At 39.0% G+C, this 25749-nt stretch overlaps 1 protein-coding gene across 2 annotated transcripts in view; it reads left to right on the forward strand.

Moving 5' to 3' along the window:
- The window catches only part of FERMT1 (FERM domain containing kindlin 1), a 59992-nt gene extending 34664 nt beyond the window's left edge, over positions 1-25328 (forward strand). The window contains exons 7-15 of one of the 2 annotated variants that reach the window (XM_007469123.1): positions 124-255; positions 2148-2197; positions 16060-16184; positions 16946-17052; positions 18473-18694; positions 19303-19427; positions 20496-20637; positions 24324-24493; positions 25277-25328. In XM_007469123.1, the coding sequence (XP_007469185.1) occupies positions 124-255; positions 2148-2197; positions 16060-16184; positions 16946-17052; positions 18473-18694; positions 19303-19427; positions 20496-20637; positions 24324-24493; positions 25277-25328 (1125 nt within the window). Of the gene's footprint in view, positions 1-123; positions 256-2147; positions 2198-16059; positions 16185-16945; positions 17053-18472; positions 18695-19302; positions 19428-20495; positions 20638-24323; positions 24498-25276 lie in introns of those variants that run through there. The other variant, XM_007469124.1, reaches the window with a different exon arrangement.
- The last annotated feature ends 421 nt before the right edge of the window (positions 25329-25749 follow it).

Raw genomic sequence — 25749 nt, forward strand, 5'->3', positions numbered from 1 at the left:
CATAGCTGGGAGATCTCCTTCCAGGAGATGTTCAGTATTGCAGGGGAATTGTCTTCAAAGAAGAAATGGCTGATGGATTCCCTTGTGTTTATAACATTCCTAAAACCTCTGTTTTTGTTGTAGTATCACATTAGCAAACTGTCGTTGTCTACTGAAATACAGGATTTTAAAAATGAGTCTGAAGTCGATGAAGTAGAAGCAGCACTTTCTAATTTGGAAGTGACCCTGGAAGGTGGAAAAGCAGACAACACTTTGGTATGAATTTTTCTGATAACTCAGAATTGTGGCTTTGCTCTGACTGATTGACAAACATAGATGAGTTTTTTTATTATTATACATAAGGGAATATTTTGTCTGATTTTGAAAAATAGAAAATACTCTTTTCATCTGACAAACTTAAACCTAGCAAGAACTGACTAGCTTTTCTCAGGTCGCTCTGTAAGAGATGGTAAGGTATTTTCATCACTCTCAATGACAATTCTTTCATATTGTATTTCTTCTTAAAGATAAGCTAGCTTGTATGAGGGAAAGACTGCTGAGGGCTCCATTTCACTAGTGTGGAACATGAATTGGCCCTTTAACTTAAGTCTAGAAGAATGAGGTAGCTGTGAAAGTAGAGAAACCATATGATCTGTTGACTTAGTCATACATTTCAACTGGGCAAGGTTGGACATTGTAAAAAGTTCCTGAACCTTTTGACTTTAGTAAATAAAGAAAAACTCTCCGGTAAAACATAAAGAAATAACACTGTTTTATCATCTTTATTGCTCCTTATCCAAGAAATGTGGCTGAATGTCAGCTTTATAATTGCAATGCCCCTCCTTGTTTGATTCATTCGTTGGGAGCCACTCTTTTGTATAACTTCTTCAGTCATTAGTTTAATCACATTGAATCAGAGAGGTAGAGTCATTGTAATTGGCTATAAATAGCAATAGATAAAAATGAGTTGTTATATAGTTTTGTATTTAATGTGTGTTCTATTATGGTTAAATTCCTTAAAATAGGAAATTGGTATCATGCCAAAGCAAATACTTCATACAAACTGAATTCCCAAATTCTGTAGAGATTCAGGCCCTGAATCACATTTATTAGAGACATGGGTCCCATGAAATTGGACTTCTCTTTTGTCTACATCCTCCACTAAATACTTAGAATGGAAAAGTCATCCTTCTTAGAATAAATAAAAAATTCCCTTCTCACCTCCCTCAGTATTTTTATTTGATGCCAAACAATAGTTTTTCTGTTTGAAAAAAGGCACCAACCTACACTGCAGAATGAACTTTGAACGAGATTCCTTCTGAGAGTTTAATCAGTTAACTAGATATAGCAAGACTTATCCACTCTGATGTAAACATTGTAAAATATTTTGTTTATACATAAAAGTAGTAGTTTTTTTAAATAAATTTATTTCTTTTATTTATTTATTTTTGGCTGCGTTGGGTCTTTGTTGCTGCACATGGGCTTTCTCTAGTTGCAGCTATCAGGGGCTACTCTCCATCGCGGTATGCAGGCTTCTCATTGTGGTGGCTTCTCTTGTTGAGTAGCATGGGCTCTAGGCACGCGGGCTTCAGTAGCTGTGACACGTGGGCTCAGTAGTTGTGGTGCACGGGCTTAGTTGCTCTGTGGCATGCGGGATCTTCCCGGACTAGAGCTCGAACCCATGTCCCCTGCATTGGCAGGTGGATTCTTAACCACTGCACAACCAGGGAAGCCCCAAATTAGTAGTTTCTAACTCAAATTTTTAACTTGAGTGATAGTGTGTGGTAGTTTTTAAAATCTTTTTTCATTTGTGTAATATATGACACAGAAAAGTAAAATATACAAAAACGTACAGCTTAACAAATTAGTATTAATTTATCACCCAAGTCACCACCCAAATCAAGAACTAGCACTTTATCAATCACCCCAGAAGTCCCACATGTGCCCGATCCTAGTCCTAACCCTCCCCCACCTCACCCCCAAGGTAACAACTGGAAATGTAGCTGGTGTGACTGAGGAACAGAGTTTTTCAATTTATTTAATTTTAATTAATTCTAATGTAAATAGCTACACATGGCGGGTGGCTACAGTGTGGGACAGTGCAGGTACAGAGTATCAGCACCACATGTCTAATTACTGCTTGTCAAATGTTATCTGCTTTTCCTCAGGAGGACATTACTGATATCCCTAAACTTGCAGATAATCTCAGATTATTTAGGTAAGTCACCCTTGAAGAGGAAAGAAGTTACACAAAATCTTGCAGGTAAAGAGTCTAGGAGTTTAAATTGAACATCCATTAGGCAGGTTCATTGTTCAAAGGTAAGATCAAGAGCTTTGGCATCAGGCAATGGATGAAGTCCTAGCTCCACTATGCACATCAGCTGGGTGACCTCAGGCATTGTCCTTATGTCCCTGAGCCTCAGTTTCCTGATCTATAAAGTGGGGATATACCTCCCCTTAGGCTTGTTTGGAGAATTAAATTAGATGATGCATATGAAGCATTGAGCATGGTGCCTGGCTCATTAAATGGTGGTGTAAACACGGCTGGTGTCAGTGATACTGAACACATATGCCAGACTGGAATTCCTTCTATGGTCCACCTGCTCAGGACTCTCACACTATTTGAAAGCTCTTTCATGGTTTAAAAATCAGTTGTCTCTAGAACTTTGATCCTGGGCTTATAGAGAGTAGTCACCTTAGTTTATCTACCTTCACCTGTTAAAGTATTTCTGATAAACTCCCCAGTCACCTCAGGTCAATCTGAAACTGTTGAAAAGGCAGAGAAGTTTTTTACCTTCTTCATGGGAAGAAAGGGCTGCCACATTTGTGATGGTGCCAAGGTGGGTTAGGATGAAAAGAGTAGGGTCCCTTTGAAGTTCTATCAGTTACTTTATGGTTTGTTGACTTTTCTTAACAAGCTGACACTTCACTGAGTCAGTTGGCTTGAAAAGAAACACAAGTCGCTTTTTTTAACATATGATGCAAAGAAAGACTTGGAAAGAATGAACAATGAATCAGCTATAAATGAGAAACAAGCGTCTGAAGGTAATAATATTTGTCACTGGGTTTCTACAAGGTTTTTTTTTTTTAGTGTGATTTTAGCAGATGGTTCCAAACAATAGAGTCATTCATTTAACTTCTGTGGCATAAATAGTTGCAACCACGCATATTGTTATAGTCAGAGCTACAGAAAAAAAAATAATGATTTGAATCCACAAATATATCTTAATAAATTATTAATAATTGTTCTTAAAAGAAATTCAGTTGCCGCTTTCTCTATATAGAGCAAATTGGGCTCTTCACAAACCAAATAATGACAATATTCTTCCTATAGATGTTTTTGATGAAGGAAGCGATATCCTGAAACTAAGCCCTGCATCCGTATCACTTTAGGGTGATTATTATGCTAAAACTCACAAAGTTGTCCTCATATTTCACCAGTGGCCACTTTATCTACCAAAGGTTTCAAGGCAGTGAATGTATAATATAATATGGTTTCTGGAAGAAAAAAATAAAGGAGGAATGGGGGGATGAAACAGAAAAGGAGAAGGGAAGGGAGGAAAGATGTTGGAGAGAGGAGCTCTGCTGCTAGTGGGTGTGTCACCCTTATAGACCCTTCATTTCTCTGGGCCTCCTTTCCTCAGCAGGAGAAGAGCATTGAACTAACCCTTTGATTTTTAATTTTTTTTTTCTTTGAGAGTGAAGCTCTTTTTTCCCCCCTAAACCACATCTATTGAACCACTATATAAATAGTGAACTTCACTTCCTAGCAACATGGCCTCTGATCTGATGCAAATCTCAGTCTCACTATAAATTCATTTGAATGTTAGGTAAGATAAAAAGAATTGTCAATACAAAGTTGATCTTGAAGTGAGACTGGGAAATCTCAGCTTTGCAGGAAACGAAGAGGGAACTAGTTCTACAAATGAAGCTTCAGCTGCACAGGGGGCTTTGGCCATGAACATTGATTCTCACGGCTCAGGGCTGGGATTTTAATTCCCACACAGGATTCAAGGTAGGGTTGCCTCCTGTAAAGTTATGCGCCAGGACTGAAGCTGCTGCCTAAAGCCAGAAACTTGCAAGAGCTGCCTTCTCTGCTTAACAGGGAGTAGAAAAACTGCCCATCAGTCGAAGGAAGAGTAAGTTCATCCTTGCATAGAGTGCTGTGTGGGGAGATGAAATGTCTCTTGAAAAGTCAGAGCCAAGGTCTGTGCCACACACAGATGCAGACCTAAATTTAAATGTCATATATGATAAGAGAATTCTGAAAAATAATACACAAACTGGTCCAGAACCACAAAAGCTATGAAACCCTAGCAAATGTAATTGCAAAAATACTTGGAGGGAAATATTCACAATCTAGCATGCGTGGGCCTTCTACAACACCCCAAAAACAAAAAAACAAACAACCTCCCAATAAAAATTACTAACCATATGAGTTCATGAACCACCATAAAGAAAAGTCAGTAGGCCCAGTAAATAAGAGGATTAGCCATTTTAATAATTTTAGGTAATAGAAAAATCTGAAGAAACCATAAAATGAGTATGTTTAGAATCATTAAGTACATTGAAAGGTAAAAATTATAATGAAAGGCAGTATTAGAAACTCTAAAAAAGAAAAATGTAGTCATAGAAATTTAAAATTGAATACATGTATTAAACATCAAGTTCAAAACACAAAGAGAGGACTTAGAAAGGTAGAAGTGGAAGATATGGTATAGATAGAATGAGAAGGTTCAACTAGGAGTTTCAGAAGGAAAAAAAGGGGAGAAGCAAACATTCCAAAGAGAATGCTTATTTTCCATAATTGTTGAAGACAAACTCCTTAAATTCAAGAATCACAAATCCCAACAAAATAAATCAGTATAAACGTACGTCTTGGTATGGCCAACCATTGGTAAGAGAAGGTATTTAAAGTCAAAGAGAAAAGATAGATTTCCTATAAAGGAAAAACATTTCTTGTTGGCTGGAAGATATCTTGAAAGGGCTAAGAGAAGATAACAATCAATCTAGAACTTTATGCCCAATCTCTCAACATTTTACTTGCTACAAACCCTTAAATATAAATCAGGCTAGATACAATCCTAATAGTCAATTACATATTTAATAAAAACAATGATTTATCCCCAAACTGTAAGGTGTAACCACTGTTGGAGAGACTACCTTGGAATAAATGGCTCCACAGCAGGGTTATAGGGAGAGGTTACAAATAAAACTCATTCATGGAGTCATTCATAATCAAGTTACTGTAGCCAAGAATTTCCAGTCAGACATACCCAATGTGCTATAGAAGACTGTCAGTGTGATTTAGTTCATAAATAAGAGACTCTTAAATTTGGTAGAATCTTTACAGTATTTTTAAAGAGATGGAGGGTGACCACGAAAATCTTTGGTCCTACTCTAAGGCTTACTGGTTATCACATGCAAAATTACCTGTAAGAGTTATACTTAAAAAAAAAAAAAAGAGGGACTTGCCTGGTGGCTCACTGGTTAAAAACCCACCTGCCACTGCAGGGGACACAGGTTCAATCTCTGGTCCGGGAAGATCCCACATGCCACAGAGCAACTAAGTCCAAGAGCCACAACTACTGGGCCCACCTGCTGCAACTACTGAAGCCCATGCATCTAGAACCCGTGTTCTGCAATGAGAAGTCACTGCAATGAGAAGCCTACTACCACAACGAAGAGTAGCCCCTGCTCACTGCAACTAGAGAAAGCATGCGCACAGGAACGAAGACCCAACACAGCCAAAAAAAAAAAAAAAAAAAGAAGTTCCAAATCTGTGACATCTCTGTGATGATAAGTGGCCATCAGTAGTGAGCCTCCAGATACTTTCAAAATAATAAATGCACTTAATCTGTCATTTAGGAAAAGGTGATTGTAAAATGAGTGAGAAAATAACGAGTTTTTGAAAGATATTAATGCTGTGAAGAGAACATTTTGGGTTTTTGGGGGGGATTTTTTTTGTTTTTTTAACATCTTTATTGGAGTAAAATTGCTTTACAATGGTGTGTTAGTCTCTGCTTTATAACAAAGTGAATCAGTTATACATATACATATGTTCCCATATCTCTTCCCTCTTGCATCTCCCTCCCTCCCACACTCCCTATCCCACCCCTCTAGGTGGTCACAAACCACCTAACTGATCTCCCTGTGCTATGTGGCTGCTTCCCACTAGCTATCTATTTTACATTTGGTAGTGTATATATGTCCATACCACTCTCTCACTTTCTCAAAGCTTACCCTGCCCCCTCCCCATATCCTCAAGTCCATGCTCTAGTAGGTCTGTGTCTTTATTCCCGTCTTACCCCTAGGTTCTTCATGACCCTTTTTTTTTTCCTTAGATTCCATATATATATGTTAGCATACAGCATTTGTTTTTCTCTTTCTGACTTACTTCACTCTGTATGAAAGACTTTATGTCTTTACTACTAATCTCTCAATTTCGTTTCTTTTTTGGCTGCATAATATTCCATTGTATATATGTGCCACATCTTTATCCATTCATCTGTTGATAGACACTTAGGTTGCTTCCATGTCCTGGCTATTGTAAGTAGAGCTGCAATGAACATTTTGGTACATGACTCTTTTTGAATTATGGTTTTCTCAGGGCATATGCCCAGTAGTGGGATTGCTGGGTCATATGGTAGTTCTATTTTTAGTTTTTTAAGGAACCTCCATACTGTTCTCCATAGTACCTGTATCAATTTGTATTCCCACCAACAGTGCAAGAGGGTTCCCTTTTCTCCACACTCTCTCCAGCATTTATTGTCTGCAGATTATCTGATGATGGCCATTCTGACCGGTGCGATGTGATACCTCAGTGTAGTTTTGATATGCATTTCTCTAATGATTAGTGATGTTGAGAATTCTTTCATGTGTCTGTTGGCAATCTGTATATCTTCTTTGGAGAAATGTCTATTTAGTCCTTCTGCCCATTTGTGGATTAGGTTGTTTAGTTTTTTGTTATTGAGCTGAATGAGCTGTTTGAAAATCTTGGAGATTAATCCTTTGTCAGTTGCTTCATTTGCAAATATTTTCTACCATTCTGAGGTTTACCTTTTTGTCTTGTTTATGGTTTCCTTTACTGTGCAAAAGCTTTGAAGTTTCATTAGGTCCCATTTGTTTATTTTTGTTTTTATTTCCATTTCCCTAGGAGATGAGTCAAAAAGGATCTTGTTGTGATTTATGTCATAGAGTGTTCTGCCTATGTTTTCCTATAAGAGTTTGATAGTGTCTGGCCTTACATTTAGGGCTTTAATCCATTTTGAGCTTATTTTTGTGTATGGTGTTAGGAAATTTTCTAATTTCATACTTTTACATGTATCTGTCCAGTTTTCCCAGCACCACTTATTGAAGAGGCTGTCCTTTCTCCACTGTATATTCTTGCTATCTTTATCAATGATAAGGTGACCATATGGGCATGGTTTATCTCTGGGCTTTCTATCCTGTTCCATTGATCTATATTTCTGTTTTTGTGCCAGTACCATACTGTCTTGATTACTGTAGCTTTGTAGTATAGTCAAGTGAGGGAGCCTGATTCCTCCAGCTCCGTTTTTCTTTCTCAAGATTGCTTTGGCTATTCGGGGTCTTTTGTGTTTCCATACAAATTGTGAAATTTTTTGTTCTAGTTCTGTGAAAAATGCCAGTGGTAGTTTGTTAGGGATTGCATTGAATCTGTAGATTACTTTGGGTAGTAGAGTCATTTTCACAATGTGGATTCTTCCAATCCAAGAACATGGTATATCTCTCCATCTATTTGTATCATCTTTAATTTCTTTCATCAGTGTCTTATAATTTTCTGCATACAGGTCTTTTTTCTACTTAGTTTATTCCTAGATATTTTATTCTTTTTGTTGCAATGGGAAATGGGAGTGTTTTCTTAATTTCACTTCCAGATTTTTCATCATTAGAGTGTAGGAATGACAGAGATTTCTGTGCATTAATGTTGTATCCTGCGACTTTACTAAATTCATTGATTAGGTCTCGAAGTTTTCTGTCAGCATCTTTAGGATTCTCTATGTAGAGTATCATGTCATCGGCAAACAGTGACAGCTTTACTTCTTTTTTTCCAATTTGGATTCCTTTTATTTCCTTTTCTTCTCTGATTGCTGTGGCTAAAACCTCCAAAACTATGTTGAATAAGAGTGGTGAGAGTGGGCAACCTTGTCTTGTTCCTGATCTTAGTGGAAATGGTTTCAGTTTTTCACCATTGAGGACAATGTTGGCTGTGGGTTTGTCATATATGGCCTTTATTATGTTGAGGAAAGTTCCCTCTATGCCTACTTTCTGCAGGGTTTTTATCATAAATGGGTGTTGAATTTTGTTAAAAGCTTCTTCTGCATCTATTGACATGATCATATGGTTTTTCTCCTTCAGTTTGTTAATATGGTGTATCACGTTGATTGATTTGCGTATATTGAAGAATCCTTGCATTCCTGGAATAAACCCCACTTGATCATGGTGTATGATCCTTTTAATGTGCTGTTGGATTCTGTTTGCTTGTATTTTGTTGAAGATTTTTGCATCTATGTTCATCAGTGATATTGGCCTGTAGTTTTCTTTCTTTGTGACATCTTTGTCTGGTTTTGGTATCAGGGTGATGGTGGCCTCGTAGAATGAGTTTGGGAGTACTCCTCTCTCTGCCATATTTTGGAAGAATTTGAGGATAGGTGTTAGCTCTTCTCTAAATGTTTGATACAATTTTCCTGTGAAGCCATCTGGTCCTGGGCTTTTGTTGTTGGAAGATTTTTAATGACAGTTTCAATTTCAGTGCTTGTGATTGGTCTGTTCATATTTTCTATTTCTTCCTGGCTCAGTCTCGGCAGGTGCTCTCTACAAGAGGCCCACTTCAGACCTAGAGACATATACAGACTGAAAGTGAGGGGATGGAAAAAGATATTCCATGCAAATGGAAATCAAAAGAAAGCTGAAGTAGCTATTCTCATATCAGACAACATAGACTTTAAAATAAAGACTATTACAAGAGACAAAGAATGTCAGTACATAATGATCAAGGGATCGATCCAAGAAGAAGATATAACAATTGTAAATATTTATGCACCCACATAGGAGCACCTCAATACATAAGGCAAATGCTAACAGCCATAATAGGGGAAATTGACAGTAACACAATCATAGTAGGGGACTTTAACACCCCGCTTTCACCAATGGACAGATCATCTAAAATGAAAATAAATAAGCAAACACAAGCTTTAAATGAAACATTAAATAAGATGGACTGAATTGATATTTATAGGACATTCCATCGAAAAACAACAGAATACACATTTTTCTCAAGTGCTCATGGAACATTCTCCAGGATAGATCATATCTTGGGTCTAAATCAAGCCTTGGTAAATTTAAGAAAATTGAAATTGTATCGAGTATCTTTTCCAACCACAACGCTATGAGACTAGATATCAATTACAGGAAAAGATCCGTAAAAAATATAAACACATGGAGGCTAAACAATACACTACTTAATAACCAAGTGATCACTGAAGAAATCAAAGAGGAAATAAAAAAAATACCTAGAAACAAATGACAATGGAGACACGATGACCCAAAACCTATGGGATGCAGCAATAGCAGTTCTAAGAGGGAAGTTTATAGCAATACAGTTCTACCTTAAGAAACAGGAAACATCTCAAATAAACAACCTCACCTTGCACCTAAAGCAATTAGAGAAAGAAGAACAAAAAAACCCCAAAGTTAGCAGAAGGAAAGAAATCATAAAGATCAGATCAGAAATAAATGAAAAAGAAATGAAGGAAATGATAGCAAAGATCAATAAAACTAAAACCTGGTTCTTTGAGAAGATAAACAAAATTGATAAACCACTAGCCAGACTCATCAAGAAAAAAAGGGAGAAGACTCAAATCAATAGAATCAGAAATGAAAAAGGAGAAGAAACAACTGACACTGCAGAAATACAAAGGATCATGAGAGATCACTACAAGCAACTCTATGCCATGAAAATGGACAACCTGCAAGAAATGGACAAATTCTTTGAAATACACAACCTGCCGAGACTGAACCAGGGAGAAATAGAAAATATGAACAGACCAGTCACAAGCACTGAAATTGAAACTGTGATTAAAAATCTTCCAACAAACAAAAGCCCAGGACCAGATGGCTCCACAGGTGAATTCTATCAAACATTTAGAGAAGAGCTAACACCTATCCTCAAACTCTTCCAAAGTAAAGCAGAGGGAGGAACATTCCCAAACTCATTCTATGAGGCCACCATCACCCTGATACCAAAACCAGACAAAGATGTCACAAAGAAAGAAAACTACAGGCCAATATCACTGATGAACATAGATGCAAAAATCCTCAACAAAATACTAGCAAACAGAATCCATCAGCACATTAAAAGATCATACACCATGATCAAGTGGGGTTTATTCCAGGAATGCAAGGATTCTTCAATATACACTAATCAATCAACGTGATACACCATATTAAATTGCAGGAGAAAAACTATATGATCATCTTAATAGATGCAGAGAAAGCTTTAGACAAAATTCCACACCCATTTATGGTAAAAACCCTGCAGAAAGTAGGCATAGAGGGAACTTTCCTCAACATAATAAAGGCCATATATGACAAACCCATAGCCAACATTGTCCTTAATGGTGAAAAACTGAAACCATTTCCACTAAGATCAGGAACAAGACAAGGTTGCCCACTCTCACCACTCTTATTCAACATAGTTTTGGAGGTTTTAGCCACAGCAATCAGAGAAGAAAAAGAAATAAAAGGAATCCAAATCCGGAAAGAAGTAAAGCTGTCACTGTTTGCAGATGACACGATACTCTACATAGAGAATCCTAAAGATGCTGACAGAAAACTACGAAAGCTCATCAGTGAATTTGGTAAAGTAGCAGGATACAAAATTAATGCACAGAAATCTCTGGCATTCCTATACACTAATGATGAAAAATCTGAAAGTGAAATTAAGAAAACACTCCCATTTGCCATTGCAACAGAAAGAATAAAATATCTAGGGATAAACCTACCTAAAAGACCTGTATGCAGAAAATTATAAGACACTGATGAAGAGAACATTTTGAAACAATTATTTGGAAATCTTTCCATTGCCACAGTGTTGCCAATAATGATACTGCCTATTAAAACAATATTATCTGCTCACCTTTAAAACCTGGAAACAAATTTTCTGTGTTAAAGCATCCAAATTAAGAGTGATAGTGTATTTTAAACCCATTTATTAAAAATATTAAAGAGCAACATATCCTGATCAATTTGCTTATGTGAATGATTGACATCAGCAAAGATGGAAATTAGCAGCCTTGTTTCAACAAAAACCTTCACAAACAGGTAGACGTCATTAAAATATGAATAGTGTGATTTAGTAAACACGGCCAACAGTGTGCTTCCTCCACTGGGGTTTGTATAACTGAGCAATAACCTCCTTGAAACAAACCAAACTTTTCATATATATTGATTTTTAATTTAGGTTTATATAAGTTTTGTAATGTATATATTGTAATATATTACAAATAAATAATTGTAAATATGTTAGGGAGTAGGTACTCAAAATATTTTAAGGATTGGGTGTGCCACATTTTAGTTTGGAGATCACTGGTCTGGAGTTGTGTTTCTCAAACAAGGGAAGCATGTTAGGAAAGGTTACTTAAAATGAAGATGCTTGGGCCCTAACCTGGACCTGCTGAATAGGAAGGATTCTCTGGGACTGGGCCCAGGCTTGTATATCTTCAACAAGTTCCCTTCCAATTCTGATGAACACCAGAATTTGAGAACCATTTTTCTAGAAAATAAAGCCCAGCTTCTTAGGTGGACATTCAGAGTCCCACCATGGCCCTTGTCTGCTTGCTGCTCTGGTCCCCATCAACCCCACACATGGAAATGCTGTAGCCTCAGAAACTGCCTCTTTGCCCATTTCCATGGCTCAGCCCAGCACCCAGCATGAGGCAGATGTCCAAGAAGTGTTGACCCAACTCCTACCAGCAAGGTGCCAAGCTCTGACTCATCTCTGCATTTCGCACATGCAGTTGCCTGAACTCTTTTTTTTTTTTTTTAATTTTATTTATTTTTGGCAGTGTTGGGTTTTTGTTGCTGCATGTGAGCTTCCTCTAGTTGTGGTGAGTGAGGGCTACGCTTTGTTGCAGTGTGCAGGCTTCTCATTGCAGTGGCTTCTCTTGTTGCGGAACACGGGATCTAGGCACACGGGCTTCAGTAGTTGCAGCACACAGGCTCAGTAGTTGTGGCACACGAGCTTAGTTGCTCCATGACATGTGGGATCTTCCCAGACCAGGGATCGAACCCATGTCCCCTGCATTGCCAGGTGGATTCTTAACCACTGCGCCACCAGGGAAGTCCCTGAACTTTTCTTTTTGAAATTTCTTTTCCCTGTTCCTCCCATCAAATTCTTATTGATCCTTCATTCTATGTTTAAATGTTGTGTGCTCTGTTACTCACCACTCCTATGTCCTTGTGGTATGACTTACCACATTTTATTATATTTATTTACTTATACATTTCCCTCTTTTAATTACAAGCTCTGTGAGTATTTGACACTGTCTCTTTTCTTTTTTTTTTTTGTCGTCATACTTCAGGTAACATTTATTGATTGCTTGTTTTGTTTTTTGGTTTTCTTAAATTTATTGAGATAACATTAACTTATAACATTATATGTTTCATATGTACAACATTATATTTCTACTCCTGTATACCCTACAGTGTGCTCACCACCAAAAATTTAGTTTCTATCCATCACCATACAGTTGATCCCCTTCACCCATTTTGCCATCCCTGCCCCACCCCTACCCCTCTAGTAACTACTACTCTGATCTCTGTTATCTAGGTGTTTGTTTTGGTTTGTTTTGTTTTGTTCATTTATTTTATCTTTTGTTTTTTTATTAGTTCTTTGTATTCCACACATGAGTGAAATCATATGGTATTTGTCTTTCTCTGTCTGACTTATTTCACTTAACATAATACCCTCAAAGTCCATCCATGTGGCCACAAATGGCAAGATTTCATTCTATTTTGTGGCTATATTCCATTGTGAATATATATGTATATATTTATATACATATACATACCACATCTTCTTCATTCATTTATTGATGGACACTTTGGTTGTTTCCATATCTTGGCAATAAATAATGCCACAGTGAACATAAAGGCATATATATCTTTTCAAATTAGTGTTCTCATATTCTATGGATAAATACCCAGAAATGAAATTGCTGGGTTATATGGTAGTTCTATTCTTAATTTTTTGAGGAATCTCCATATTTTTTTCCATGGTGGCTACACTGGTTTGCATTCATACCAACAGCATATGAGGGTTCCCTTTTCTCCACAACCTCACCAATACTAGTTATTTCTTGTATTTTTTATAATAGCCAATCTAACAGGCATGAGATGATTTTAACCTTGTAGTTTTGATTTGCATTTCCCTAATAATTAGTGATGTTGAACATCTTTTCATGTACCTGTTGGCCACCTGTATGTCTTTGGGAAAATGTCTATTCAGCTCCTCTGCCCGGTTTTTAATCGGGTTGTTTGTTTTTTGTTGTTGTTTAGTTGTATGAGCTCTTTATATATTTTGGATATTAATGCCTTAATTGAATATACCGTTTGCAAACATCTTCTCCCATTCAGTAGGTTGTCTGTTCATTTTGTTGATGGTTTCCTTTGCTGTGCAGAAGCTTCTCAGTTTTATGTTATCCAATTTTTAAATGTTTGCTTTTGTTTCCCTTGCCTGAGGAGATATATTTAGAAAGATATTGCTAAGACCAATGTCTTAGCAATGTTAGCAAACATAGGCATACTGCCTATGTTTTCTAGTAATTTATGGTTTTAGGTATGGTTAAGACTTACATTCAAGTCTTTAATCCATTTTGAGTTGTTTTTTGTGTATGGTGTGAGATGGTGATCTCGTTTCATTTTTTGCCTGTAGCAGTCTGGTTTTTCCAACACCATTTATTGAAGAGACTATTCTTTCTCTATTGTATGTACTTTGCACCCTTGTCATAAATTAATTGTCCATAACCGCATGGGTTTTTCTGCCAATACCATGCTGTTTTGATTACTATGGCTTTGTGATTTAGTTTAAAATCAGGGTGGGTGATACCTCCAGCTTTGTTTTTTCATTTGTTTGTTTGTTTGTTGTTTTGTTTCATTTCGTTTTGCTTTGTTTTGTTTTGTTTTCTCCCTTAGGATTGCTTTTGCTATTCAGAGTCTTTTGTGGTTTCATACAGACTTTAGAATTTTTTATTCTGTTTCTGTGAAAAATGTCTTTGGGATTGCATATAATCTGTAGATTTCTTTAAGTAAAATGGACATTTTAACAACGTTAATTCTTCCAATTCATGAGCATGGAATATCTTTCCATTTATTTGTGTCTTCTCCAATTTCTTTCAACAGTGTCATCTAGTTTTCAGTGTACAAAAAACTGTCTCATTCTTGTGTGCACCACAAGAAGGTGGCACCCAGCCACCTTCTCCACTCCTCCTTCCCTGCCCTGCCTCAGCCTCTGGAACATCATTAGTTTTGGGGATATGCAAAAGCAGCTGGAGGATGAACCAACCTGGAAGAAAATAGTAGAGGAAATTTAAGATCTTTTGATACTCTTAAAGTCCAGTTAAAATAGAGAAGCAGAGTTTCATTCTTACTTCTGAATAGAAATATTTAGATGCCTAGGACTAAACTGAGACTTCACTGTCTTTTGGTTGTGGGCTGTGTCTTTAGATTCTATTTTGAAAATATTAACTTTAGAGAATCTGATTCTTAGACAAGTAATCTTTTAAATATGTTCTTTAGAATTATACTACCTGCAACTCTCAACATGATAAATACTATTTTAATGTAGTGATTTTCTAAATCCTAGAAATATTAACTCCGTATAATGTTTTTCAATTTTATTGTGTGATTGTTATATAATAATCTCCCGTAATACATTGTTTTTTTAATGAACATCTTCTCCCTTATCCTGATGTTAAGGATAGCACATTTTTAGCTAATGAAAGACTAGTACTGACATGTTAAAAGACTTACCCCAAATTATATATGAGTGCAGTTAAGCCCAAGCTTCCTCTCTTCCTCTGTTCTTGAATGCAGAAATCTACCCCTCAGACATGAGATACCCTGATGCACCCCCAAGGCTGGGATTGCTCCATTGAACCACATACAATTCCTATTACCTTTTCTCTGTCCATCTGTATCCCCTTCCCTACTCCCCAGCTCGATCTCTTGTTTTCTATTTTGAATGACCCAGCTGAGGCCTGACATTGGCATCACCAACCTTGTCTAGCCCAGAGTACAAAGTTTTCTGGCCCCAGTGGATATCATGGCTGGAGGTCTTCCCCCAAAATATTTTTAAATTGAAGTATAGTTAATTTACAATGTTGTGCCAAAATATTTTTTAATAAGAGTGAGTCTATGTAGATTAGCTGTAGATTTTGGTGATTTCCATGGCTCACTAGGAATTTTCTCATGGTTTCTCTTAAGGGTCAAGAGGAAAGTACAGAAAAGTACTTTTATATCTGATTTTTATGTCTGATAGTCTGAAGATTGTGTTGTCCGTATAGACAGCTTTTTCAGATTCAAGAAGTAAACTGAAATTTTAGATGTCACCAGATTCATGGATGTTTCTCACATCATCATAGTAATAGTAATAATAATTTGTTGAGCACTTCAGTTTGCCGGTACCTTATAGAGATTACCTCTTTCCATCCTCACAAAAACCCTGTGAACTGGAGGCTGATACTCTCCCATCACACAGAAGCAGTACATGTGGCCCAAACAGATGAAGTGTCTTTTCCAGGGTCACACATTTATACAGTAGCAGAGCCAGAGTGCAGCCCCAGGTGGTCTAGCTCCTGAGATTTTGCGTTAACTTCTGCATCTCATATCAAAACCCCATTTTCAGTTTTTAGAAATGAGTTAGCAATTTGAAAATTATTTTTAAAAATACAGAGGATGTTGTTTCAAAGGGTCCCTAGAGCATCTTGATCCACTTGAATTTGCAATGTGTCCTACATTTCTGGATGCTTTTTCAAATGCTTACTGTACTTTAATTTGCAGGCCCAAGAAGATAATATTAAAAGCTTTCAAACAATATTGGTTCGTCTTTAAAGACACGTCTATAGCCTACTTTAAAAATAAGGAACTTGAACAAGGAGAACCAGTAGAAAAACTAAATCTTAGAGGTAAGAGGGTCCAATATCTTGGTATGGCTTGTCACGGCCCAGCAAGCAGATGAAAGCCAAGACTCCCACCAGTGAAGCAGGTTCACTCCCAGAGGAACCTCTTATGTCACGGGTTGTCAGTGACCGCCTGCCTGCAGCTCCTCCTCCCTGTGAAACATGGACCTGAAATGCAAACCAGTGAATGGTTATTTGTGTTATGCTGTCCCTTCTTTCCCAGTGTGTCCAAGTCTCTGAAATGGTGGTAATTTGTGTCGTAAACATAGTACATTAGACATTGTTGGATCCTGAAAAGTGCTCTGAATTCCAAAACAGTTATGTCTAATCCAGTATCAGTTTTGTGCCTGATTTCTGAAAGTGGCTGTGAGTGTACTGGTAACTCCATTAACTAAAAATTTAATTAACTAGTGCACTCAATTCCCTTATCATTGTGACAATCAGAGGATTCCCTCTGCTTTAATTCATTTCAAAGCTTATATTCAATAACTGATTATATGAGTTAGAATAGCCAAATCAACCTGAAGAATGAATTCAACTGATGATTATTTAAGAAATCCATAAAAGAAATATTTTTATTTATCCATGTTATGTTCATAACTTATCTAGTTATCCTTTAATTAATGTTATCAGCCTGCACCTCAGTTTTTCAGAAGAGAACCAAATCTGAGGAGCTTATGTTCAAAGTCTTTATTTTAGATGCACATCTGATATTTGTCTAAGAGATCTCTCAGAACTCAGTTCTGTCCTTGCCTTTTATCACTCAGGCTGTGAAGTTGTGCCAGATGTAAATGTAGCAGGGAGAAAATTTGGAATCAAGTTACTAATCCCGGTAGCTGATGGTATGAATGAAGTATATCTGAGATGTGACCATGTAAGTAAAACCACAAAAATGGTAAGTCACTTCACCTTTATTAAGCTTCAGGACAAACCATCTCAGGTGTTTTCTCAAATGAGAGCACTCATCAATCAGCTATTGCTTTGTAACAAACAATCACAAAAATCACAAAGACACATACCAATAAACGTTCTGCAGGTGGGCTGGGGATTGAGTGATCCAGGCTGAGGGCATCTGGGCAGATCTGCTTCAAGCCATCCACCTGGCTCGGCTGGCTCCTTATCGCAGGCTGAGCTCATGGGATTTATTGGGGGTCCCAGGCTGCCTGGGGAGAAGGCTTTTCTCATAGTGATGGCAGAAGTGCCAGAGGGGAACTGGGAACGTGTGAGACCTCCTAAATCTTAAGCTTGCAGTCAATCGGTAGGTACACTGTCATTTCCACCCATGCTCCATTGACTAAAGCACAACCATGGCCAGGCCCAAAGTCAAGATATGGGAAATTACACTCTGGCTCTGGTGGGAGGGACTGTAAAATTACATGACAAGAGGTGTGGATGCTAGGAGGGTGAAGATTGAGGCCAGTGATTCAGTGAACCACACCTACTGTTGCCCTGAAGAATTAATTCGATTCTTCACCTGCATCCCCTCGGCTTCTGGGACCACTCCCCTTTGCTCCCTGAGGTAACAAATGAGCACAGACATTAAAGAACAGTAGAAGCCACTACTAACTGGTTCAGCACCACCAATGGACATGATTCCTACTATGGGATTAGAATCTTTACTAAGGATAGGCCAGAGAAATAATATGAGAAGTCAGTTAATGATTTTTCCTCATTTTCTTCTGTCATAGAGATAAGATGTGATATGAAAATGGAAATATGTGTCAAGGAGGCTATCGGGTAGTTTGGGTTTTCACCTGTCTGTGCCCCATGGAGCTCCTTTTTGTCCTTGGTTCATCTTTTTTTTTTTTTTAATTTATTTGGTTGCATCGGGTCTTAGTTGCAGCAGGTGGGCTCCTTACCTGTGGCTCGCAGGCTCCTTAGTTGTGGCATGCAAACTCTTAGTTGCAGCATGCATGTGGGATCTAGTTCCCTGACCAGGGTTCAAACCCAGGACCCTGCATTGGGAGCATGGAGCTTTATCCACTGCACCACCAGGGAAGTCCCTCCTTGGTTTGTCTTTAAATGCAAAGTTCTCCACATGGAATTTCTTAAAGTTGACATTCGTATTCTCTAGCCCCGTGGTATCTAGAAATTCAACACAGGACTCAAAAGCTCTCATTGGACTTTAAATTACGTGGTTAACAGCCAGTCTGAATGTGTGCCACTTTGTATCTTTCCTTGCTGGGAAGGTGATGGTTTTGTATCATAGAGATGAAAGCCCAGGTCCTGCTCTGTTCCCAGCATGGCTGCTTTGCATTTGAACTTACTTCTCAGCTCTCTGGTGTTTGCTGCAGGAGAGTCAGTATGCCGAGTGGATGGCTGCCTGCATCTTGGCATCAAAGGGCAAAACCATGGCGGACAGCTCCTACCAGCCAGAGGTCCTTAACATCCTTTCATTTCTGAGGATGAAAAACCGGAACTCAGCATCTCAGGTGGCTTCCGGTCTTGAAAACATGGATATGAACCCGGAATGTTTTGTGTCACCTAGGTGTGCAAAAAAGCACAGGTCTAAACAGGTACTGCTAATCTTGTTGGGGTGATTGTCTGCAGCAAATTCTGTATTTTCTGAAATAAAATAAATAATTTAAATGACTGAGATCATCATCATGAAAAATCAGCTGATAGGGAAATTTGACTATGAACTGGGTATTAGATGATATTAAGAAATTATTGTGAATTTTGTTAGCAGTGACTATACTGCTAACTGAACATGACAATATTTTCAGAATAAACCTAATTTAAAAATAATGATTTAGTCCCCACAAATTAAAATTTTAAGTTATGCTTCCATAAGAGTGGGGTTGAAAGTTACACAGATAAACTGATTCAAGTAGAACCATTGTCCATGGAGACCACAGACCCCAGAAAGAACTCAGGACTCTTCATCTACATAAAGCTTAGATACTTATGTGTTGGTCCATCTTCCTGTTTCTCCACAGTGATTTGCATGTATTACAGAAAGAGAGAGAGAGAGTGAATGAATGAATGGGAGGAATTGTCTTTGTGGAGCTGTAGTTGGGCCTTGCATTCATTCTTCTCGTTGGGGACCCGGGGCCAACAGGATGATTGCTGTAGAGAGTCAGTGCCTGCTAAGGAGAATTTGACATCTCCCACTTCTGTTTAGCTGGCAGCCCGCATCCTGGAAGCCCATCAGAACGTGGCCCAGATGCCCCTGGTCGAAGCCAAGCTGCAGTTCATTCAGGCATGGCAGTCTCTACCTGAATTCGGCCTCACCTACTACCTTGTCAGGTGATTACAATGCTCACTTGCCTCTCTCACTTTCTGTTCAATTTTAAGTGGTTTCATGGAGCGCAGTTTATTCTCATTTGGTCTAGAATGTAGAACTCTTTCTTTTCTTTTCTTTTCTTTTAATTTTAGAATACTGTCCTTTCACAAATGGCCCAAACACTTTTGGCTGCTCATGACAATCTTCCAACCTCTGTTCACAGTGTCTACCAGATCTCTCTGCTTCTCCTGGATCCCCTAAGTTTCCAACTTAGCAGCAAGAGTGATCCTTTTAAGATCTCAGTCAAACCACGTCAGGCTCTGCTCACCACCACTGAAGGCATTGTGTCACACTCCGAGTAAGAGCCAAATCCTTACAGTGGCCCTACAAGACCTTAGTGCTGGAATTTCACATCCTCTCCCCTCCTTCACTGTGCCCAGCCACACTGGCATCCTAGCAGGGCCTTGAGCCTGAGGGAAAAAAAAAAACTCTGTCTTTCACACTGGCTGTAACCTCTGCCTAAGATACTTTTTCCCCAGATATCCACATGGCTCACTCCCTCACAGACATTAGTTCTTTGATCAAATCTCCCTTCTCACTGAGATCTTCCCTCTCGATTTAAAATTGTAACAACCTCATTGCCAGTATTCCCTGTCCCACTTCTGTGCTTTATCCTCCTTTATGACCTTATCTGGCATGTATATTTCACTTATTCATGACCCTCTCCCCCAACTAGAACACAAGCTGCATGAAGTCAGGAATCTTCTGTCTGTTTAGGTCACTGCTGTATCCCCAGTGCCTAGAAGGGTACCTAGCATACACAGTTGGTGCTAATTTGAATTAACTGACTTGACTGCCTCTTATTTTGCTTTCCTCTGATGTCAATTTCACTTAAATAATGTCTTCAGGACAGCCTATTCTCCAGCCTTCATATTCTATCCTAATAAAAATGCCCTTCTATAGAAAGTTAATCCCTCATTGTCTGTTCTTCAGAAATGATTTGAAATTTTGGTATTCTCTTTAAGAAGTTGTATGTGAATGAACATCATGTTACAGGAAGCAGTTACATATTTTAATTATTGTTTTTTCAGATTTAAAGGAAGCAAGAAAGATGACATTCTGGGAGTTTCATATAATAGGTTGATTAGAATCAATGCAGCCACTGGGATTCCAATTACAACATGGAGATTTACAAATATGAAACAGTGGAATGTAAACTGGGAAATCCGGCAGGTAAAGTGAAAGTTTTTGGTACATTCAGCATTGAGCCTATAAATGTGTGTTCCCTCAGAACTGCAGCTTATTTTGATTTTAAGAGGGTGTTATTATACTTAGAACTCAGAAACCACAAGCATGTGGTAATTGTCTGCTAAAATAATCACATGCAGTTCTGAGCAGTTTCCTAGCAAGCACAGACCAAATGCTTTTGAATTAACACAAGTTGGCTTAGTCTCCATACAGACAGACTCTAAAATTGCTGAGCAGTTTGATTAATTTCTTTCAACTCAGTGTATGATTATGTAAGATTTAGGCTGATAATTACTTAGCTGAAACTACCTGAGATGTAAATATCATACAAAATAAATACAAAACAGGCGTCATCTGACTGGCTGCCAAGAGGTGTAACTGGTTGAGAACTCAGAGGCTCAACTGCCCACCTGGAGAGCATTCCAGGCCCAAAGAGGAAAAGTATCAGAGAAGCCAGCGAGGTACACAGGGGTCATGGAGGAAACTTAGCCTCTGAGTTCAGGAGCCCTCAGCCCCCATCATCTCCACCCTAGGAACCAGGTCAGGCCATGCCTGCATCACAGGATGCGCTAGACCAAGCCAGACACACCTGAGTGTCCTGATGATTTAAAACATTCTTCTGTTGCTGATATAGGATCTTTATCGCATTCCTTTGGCATTCCCATTTTTCCAGTATAAAGCTGTCAATGTAGAGCGAGGATAAGTGACTCACATTTTTCTTTTTTTAAGAACCATGGATTCCTCTCAGCAGGGCTGTTGACCATCTGGACTCATTTGCAGAACAATGTTCTGAGATTAGATGGCCTCTAAGACAGTGACTCGAAAACCTTGTTGTACCCTCAAGGTCATGTAAATCCAACTCTGGGAAATGCAAATCAAAACTACAATGAGGTACCACCTCACACCAGTCAGAATGACCATCATTAAAAACTATAAATAACAAATGCAGGAGAGGATGTGGAGAAAAGGGAACCCTCCTACACTGTTAGTGGGAATGTAAGTTGGTACAACCACTATGGAAAACAGTATGGAGGTTCCTCAGAAAACTAAAAATAGAATTACCATGTGATCCAGTATCATATGATTACCATATATTCCCACTCCTGGGAATATATCCTGACAAAACTCTTAATTGAAAAAGATATATGCACCCCTATGTTCATAGCAGCACTATTCACAATAGCCAAGACATGGAAACAACCTAAATGTCCATCAACAGATGAATGGACAAAGAAGATATGGTACATAGGTACAAAGGAATACTACTCAGCTATAAAAAAAGAACAAAATAATGCCTTTTGCAGCAACATGGATGCAGCCTGAGATTATCATACTAAGTTAAGTAAGTCAGAAAGAGAAAAACAGGGCTTCCCTGGTGGCGCAGTGGTTGAGAGTCTGCCTGCCGATGCAGGGGACACGGGTTCGTGCCCCAGTCTGGGAAGATCCCACATGCCGCGGAGTGGCTGGGCCCGTGAGCCATGGCCGCTGAGCCTGCACGTCCAGACCCTGTGCTCCACAACGGGAGAGGCCACAACAGTGAGAGGCCCGCGTACCGCAAAAAAAAAAAAAAGAAAGAGGAAAACAAATACCATATGATATCACTTATATGCGGAATCTAAAATATGACACAAATGAACCTATCTACAAAACAGAAACAGACTCACGAACATAGAGAACAGACTGGTGGTTGCCAAGGGGGAGAGGATTGGGGGAGGGATGGAGTGGGAGGTTGGGGTTAGCAGATGTAAGCTTTTATATATAGAATGGATAAACAAGGTCCTACTGTATAGGATATAGAGAACTATATTCAATATCTTATGGTAAACCATAATGGAAAAGAATATTTAAAAAAGAATGTATATGTGTATAACTGAATCACTTTGCTGTACAGCAGAAGTTAACACAACATTATAAATCAACTACAATTTTTAAAAAAATGATCCAACTGTGCACCTTAAATAGGTCTGTTTATTATACATCGGTTATACCTCAATAACACAGTTTGGAGAAAAAAAAATCTGACTCTGGGAATTACTGAGGTCAGTGATTCTTTTTTTGTTTGTTTGTTTTTAAAATAACATTTATTTTTAAAAGTTAACATGTGAATAATAGGAAACCGAAAAACGCAAGAAGCAAAAAGCAAAGTCATCCATAATCATAAGCAGTTTACCGTTTGATGTGTCCTTCTAGGTCTCATTTGTGTAACTATACAACTAAGCATCCATTTTCACATAAGTAAGATCATACAGTTATGTACGATGATTTTTCATATTTTCATATAAGTAAGATCATACAGTTATGTATGATGATTTTTCAGACATCAGGAATATTTACCATTTCAACGTCCCAAAGCTATTTGAGTATTTTGATAACCAAGAATACACTACACCAACTCAATCTACAAGGAAAATAATGTAATCCTGCCTTGCTTGGCAACAAAAATTTCATAAAAGACAAAAATGGCAACAGGCCTCTAGATAAAGATATTGGTAGAGTTATGATTAAAATACTACATTTCCTTAATGTTCCATTAAAAATGAGACAGAAAGCAAAATATAAATACAAACACATCCACATACATGCCTCCCTTTATACTTCCTTCTTCCCCTCTGCTGCTAACCTAATGAGCTAGTCCTGACGTACATTTCTCAGAGATGGTTTAACAATTCCATATCCAAGATGCTGCTTTTTTTTATCAGTTGTAATATTTACCAATTGGTTAATTCACTAGCTCTACTTTTTATCATATATTGTCACCTCAGGATATCTAAAAGCTTAGATGTTGCAAAATAAAGAATGAGCCTTGCAAAAGACTTTTGCTGGTGTATACTATTGAACATTTCAACTTATCCATTGCTCTACATGTTACATGCCTTTGGTTTAACTGTACTGTATATATTATGTACATACTGGACAAATGGGTCCTAATTTTATAATATCTAGTCTCTAGATATTAAAGGGGTCACCAATGTATGACAAAAGTAGAGTTGGTAAACTAACACATTTTGTACACTTTTGTGTTAAAATTCATTGAAAGGCCGTCTTTTGAAAAGGACCTTTGGAAATGAAATTGTAAATCACATCTAAGTGACACATGTGCCTGTACTCACCCACTGTTGGATGATGGAAAGAAGTAATTGGGAGAAATGAAGGGTTCTAGACTAGAATGTTTCTGTGTAGATCAGTGATTCTTAAAGGTCCCCAGCTGATTCCACTGGGCAGCCAAGGTGGAGAACGGGTGAAGCTTCAGTTTCTTCCAGTGTTAGAGTTTATGACTTCCAGCTGGGAAGGAGTGAGGGCCGTGGCTGTAGGAACATTCACGTGGGCCTTTTTCTCTCCACTAAAAAATCTGCAAAGCACTCTGCCCCTCCACACAGGGAGTGCTTAGACAGTTCTTTCATCTAAACAAGAGCCAGACAGGAAATATCTTTTGTGTTGAGCGTTAGAATGTTTTGCCAGGTGTGCAGCAAAGCTGACACCACAAGAGGGCGCCCAGAGAGCAGAGACGTTTTCTGTAAACTATGATGCAAGCGGTGGATTTTGCAGGGTTTGGGGAAACCCATCTGTCAGCACCTCAGCAGTCCTCAGCTCTGCGACCATCTCCAGCCAAGCGGCTTCCTTCTCATTCGTTCTTGTCAGAACTTAAGTATACCTGTGCCTTCCTCTTCCAGGTGGCGATCGAATTTGACCAGAACGTCTCCATCGCATTCACCTGCCTGAGCGCGGATTGCAAAGTTGTGCATGAGTACATCGGGGGCTACATTTTCCTGTCCACCCGCTCCAAGGACCAGAATGAAACTCTTGACGAGGACCTGTTCCACAAGTTGACCGGCGGCCAGGAGTGAACAAAGCAGGCCTGCCGGGCCTACACAGAGGGAGGGCCTACCCGGACGTTGGGTCAACAGCCTGCGCCATGTGTACATTCCAGGCTGACAGCATATATTCACCACCGGATACCCAGACCCTCGCCTCATTTCCAGCACCCTGCCTAGCACATCCCTCTCCTCACTCTGCCCTCTGCTGTGGAAGGGGCCTCAGTTAACCCTTCTGTAATGCGGGGCGGGAGAGAGGACACTGCTCGGCATTACTCCAAGGCTCCACGTGTAGCTATGACCTGCACAACCTGCAAGTGCATGGCTAGAAGCTGTCCTTGTGCTTATCTGCTTTTTTGCTAAGTCAAAGGAAAGACAGGTTAAAAGCACATGTAGCAAGGACAAATCTTATTCCCCAAACTCAGGTATGAAAAGAAATGTCTTTCCGTAACAGAAGTGCCTTTAACTACCATCTTTTGAAAACGGCAGAGGGAGCCCCCGCATACACTTTTGTCCCGTAGGTCAAAGTCTGGGGGTGAATGTCTGGGGAAAGGTGGAGTTACCTGGTACCAGTTGGTGACAAGTGGTCAGAGTAGTGGCCCTCAGTGTCATCAGTCCCGAGTGACATCTGCCAAGGTGACCATTGACCCATCTGGTCTTGGACATCGGTTACTGCCCCACCTGCAAGTCCCATTCCATTCCTGGGGAGGCTTCAGCCACAATTAAAGGGGATCCCTTAAGTCCTTCTAAAGACACAGTGACACAAGGGTTCAGGGAAACCCATTTCTCAAACCCACTCCATGTCTCAACAGCTTCTGCTCTGGGTTGGGGCTCAGGAAGATGGGCTCAGTTCTCTCTTCATAAAAACCACCTCCCAGCATCAAGGTTTCCAGTGAGGTCTCCATCCCAACCAGTCAGGGAGAGAAGAACAGGACACAGGGCAGCCCCGTACCCCAAGACCACCACCTTAAGAGCTCTCAGCTTCCCCAGGGGCTTCTGTCTAATTAGGGCCTTTAGCTGGTCTGTGGGGTAGGGAAGCCTTGCTCTTATCACTACCCGGTGTTCTGGATTTGTGTTTGTTTATGTGACTCACGGCCTTTCCCCTGAAGGCCTTTGGCTTTGTAAATCAAAAGCCGATAATGGACTTTTTTTTGCTCTGTTGTCTCTGCCTTGAAACATGAATGTGGGCCAGTTGACAGCTGCCTCAATTGTCATTTTCTGTTTTGGTTCATCAGTGTTGGGAGGATTGAGTTTTAAGAAGGTAAAAGGTAGTACTGGGGTTAGA

The sequence above is a fragment of the Lipotes vexillifer genome, unplaced genomic scaffold (assembly GCF_000442215.2).
Source record: "Lipotes vexillifer unplaced genomic scaffold, Lipotes_vexillifer_v1.1 scaffold610, whole genome shotgun sequence".
Lineage (NCBI taxonomy): Eukaryota > Metazoa > Chordata > Mammalia > Artiodactyla > Lipotidae > Lipotes > Lipotes vexillifer.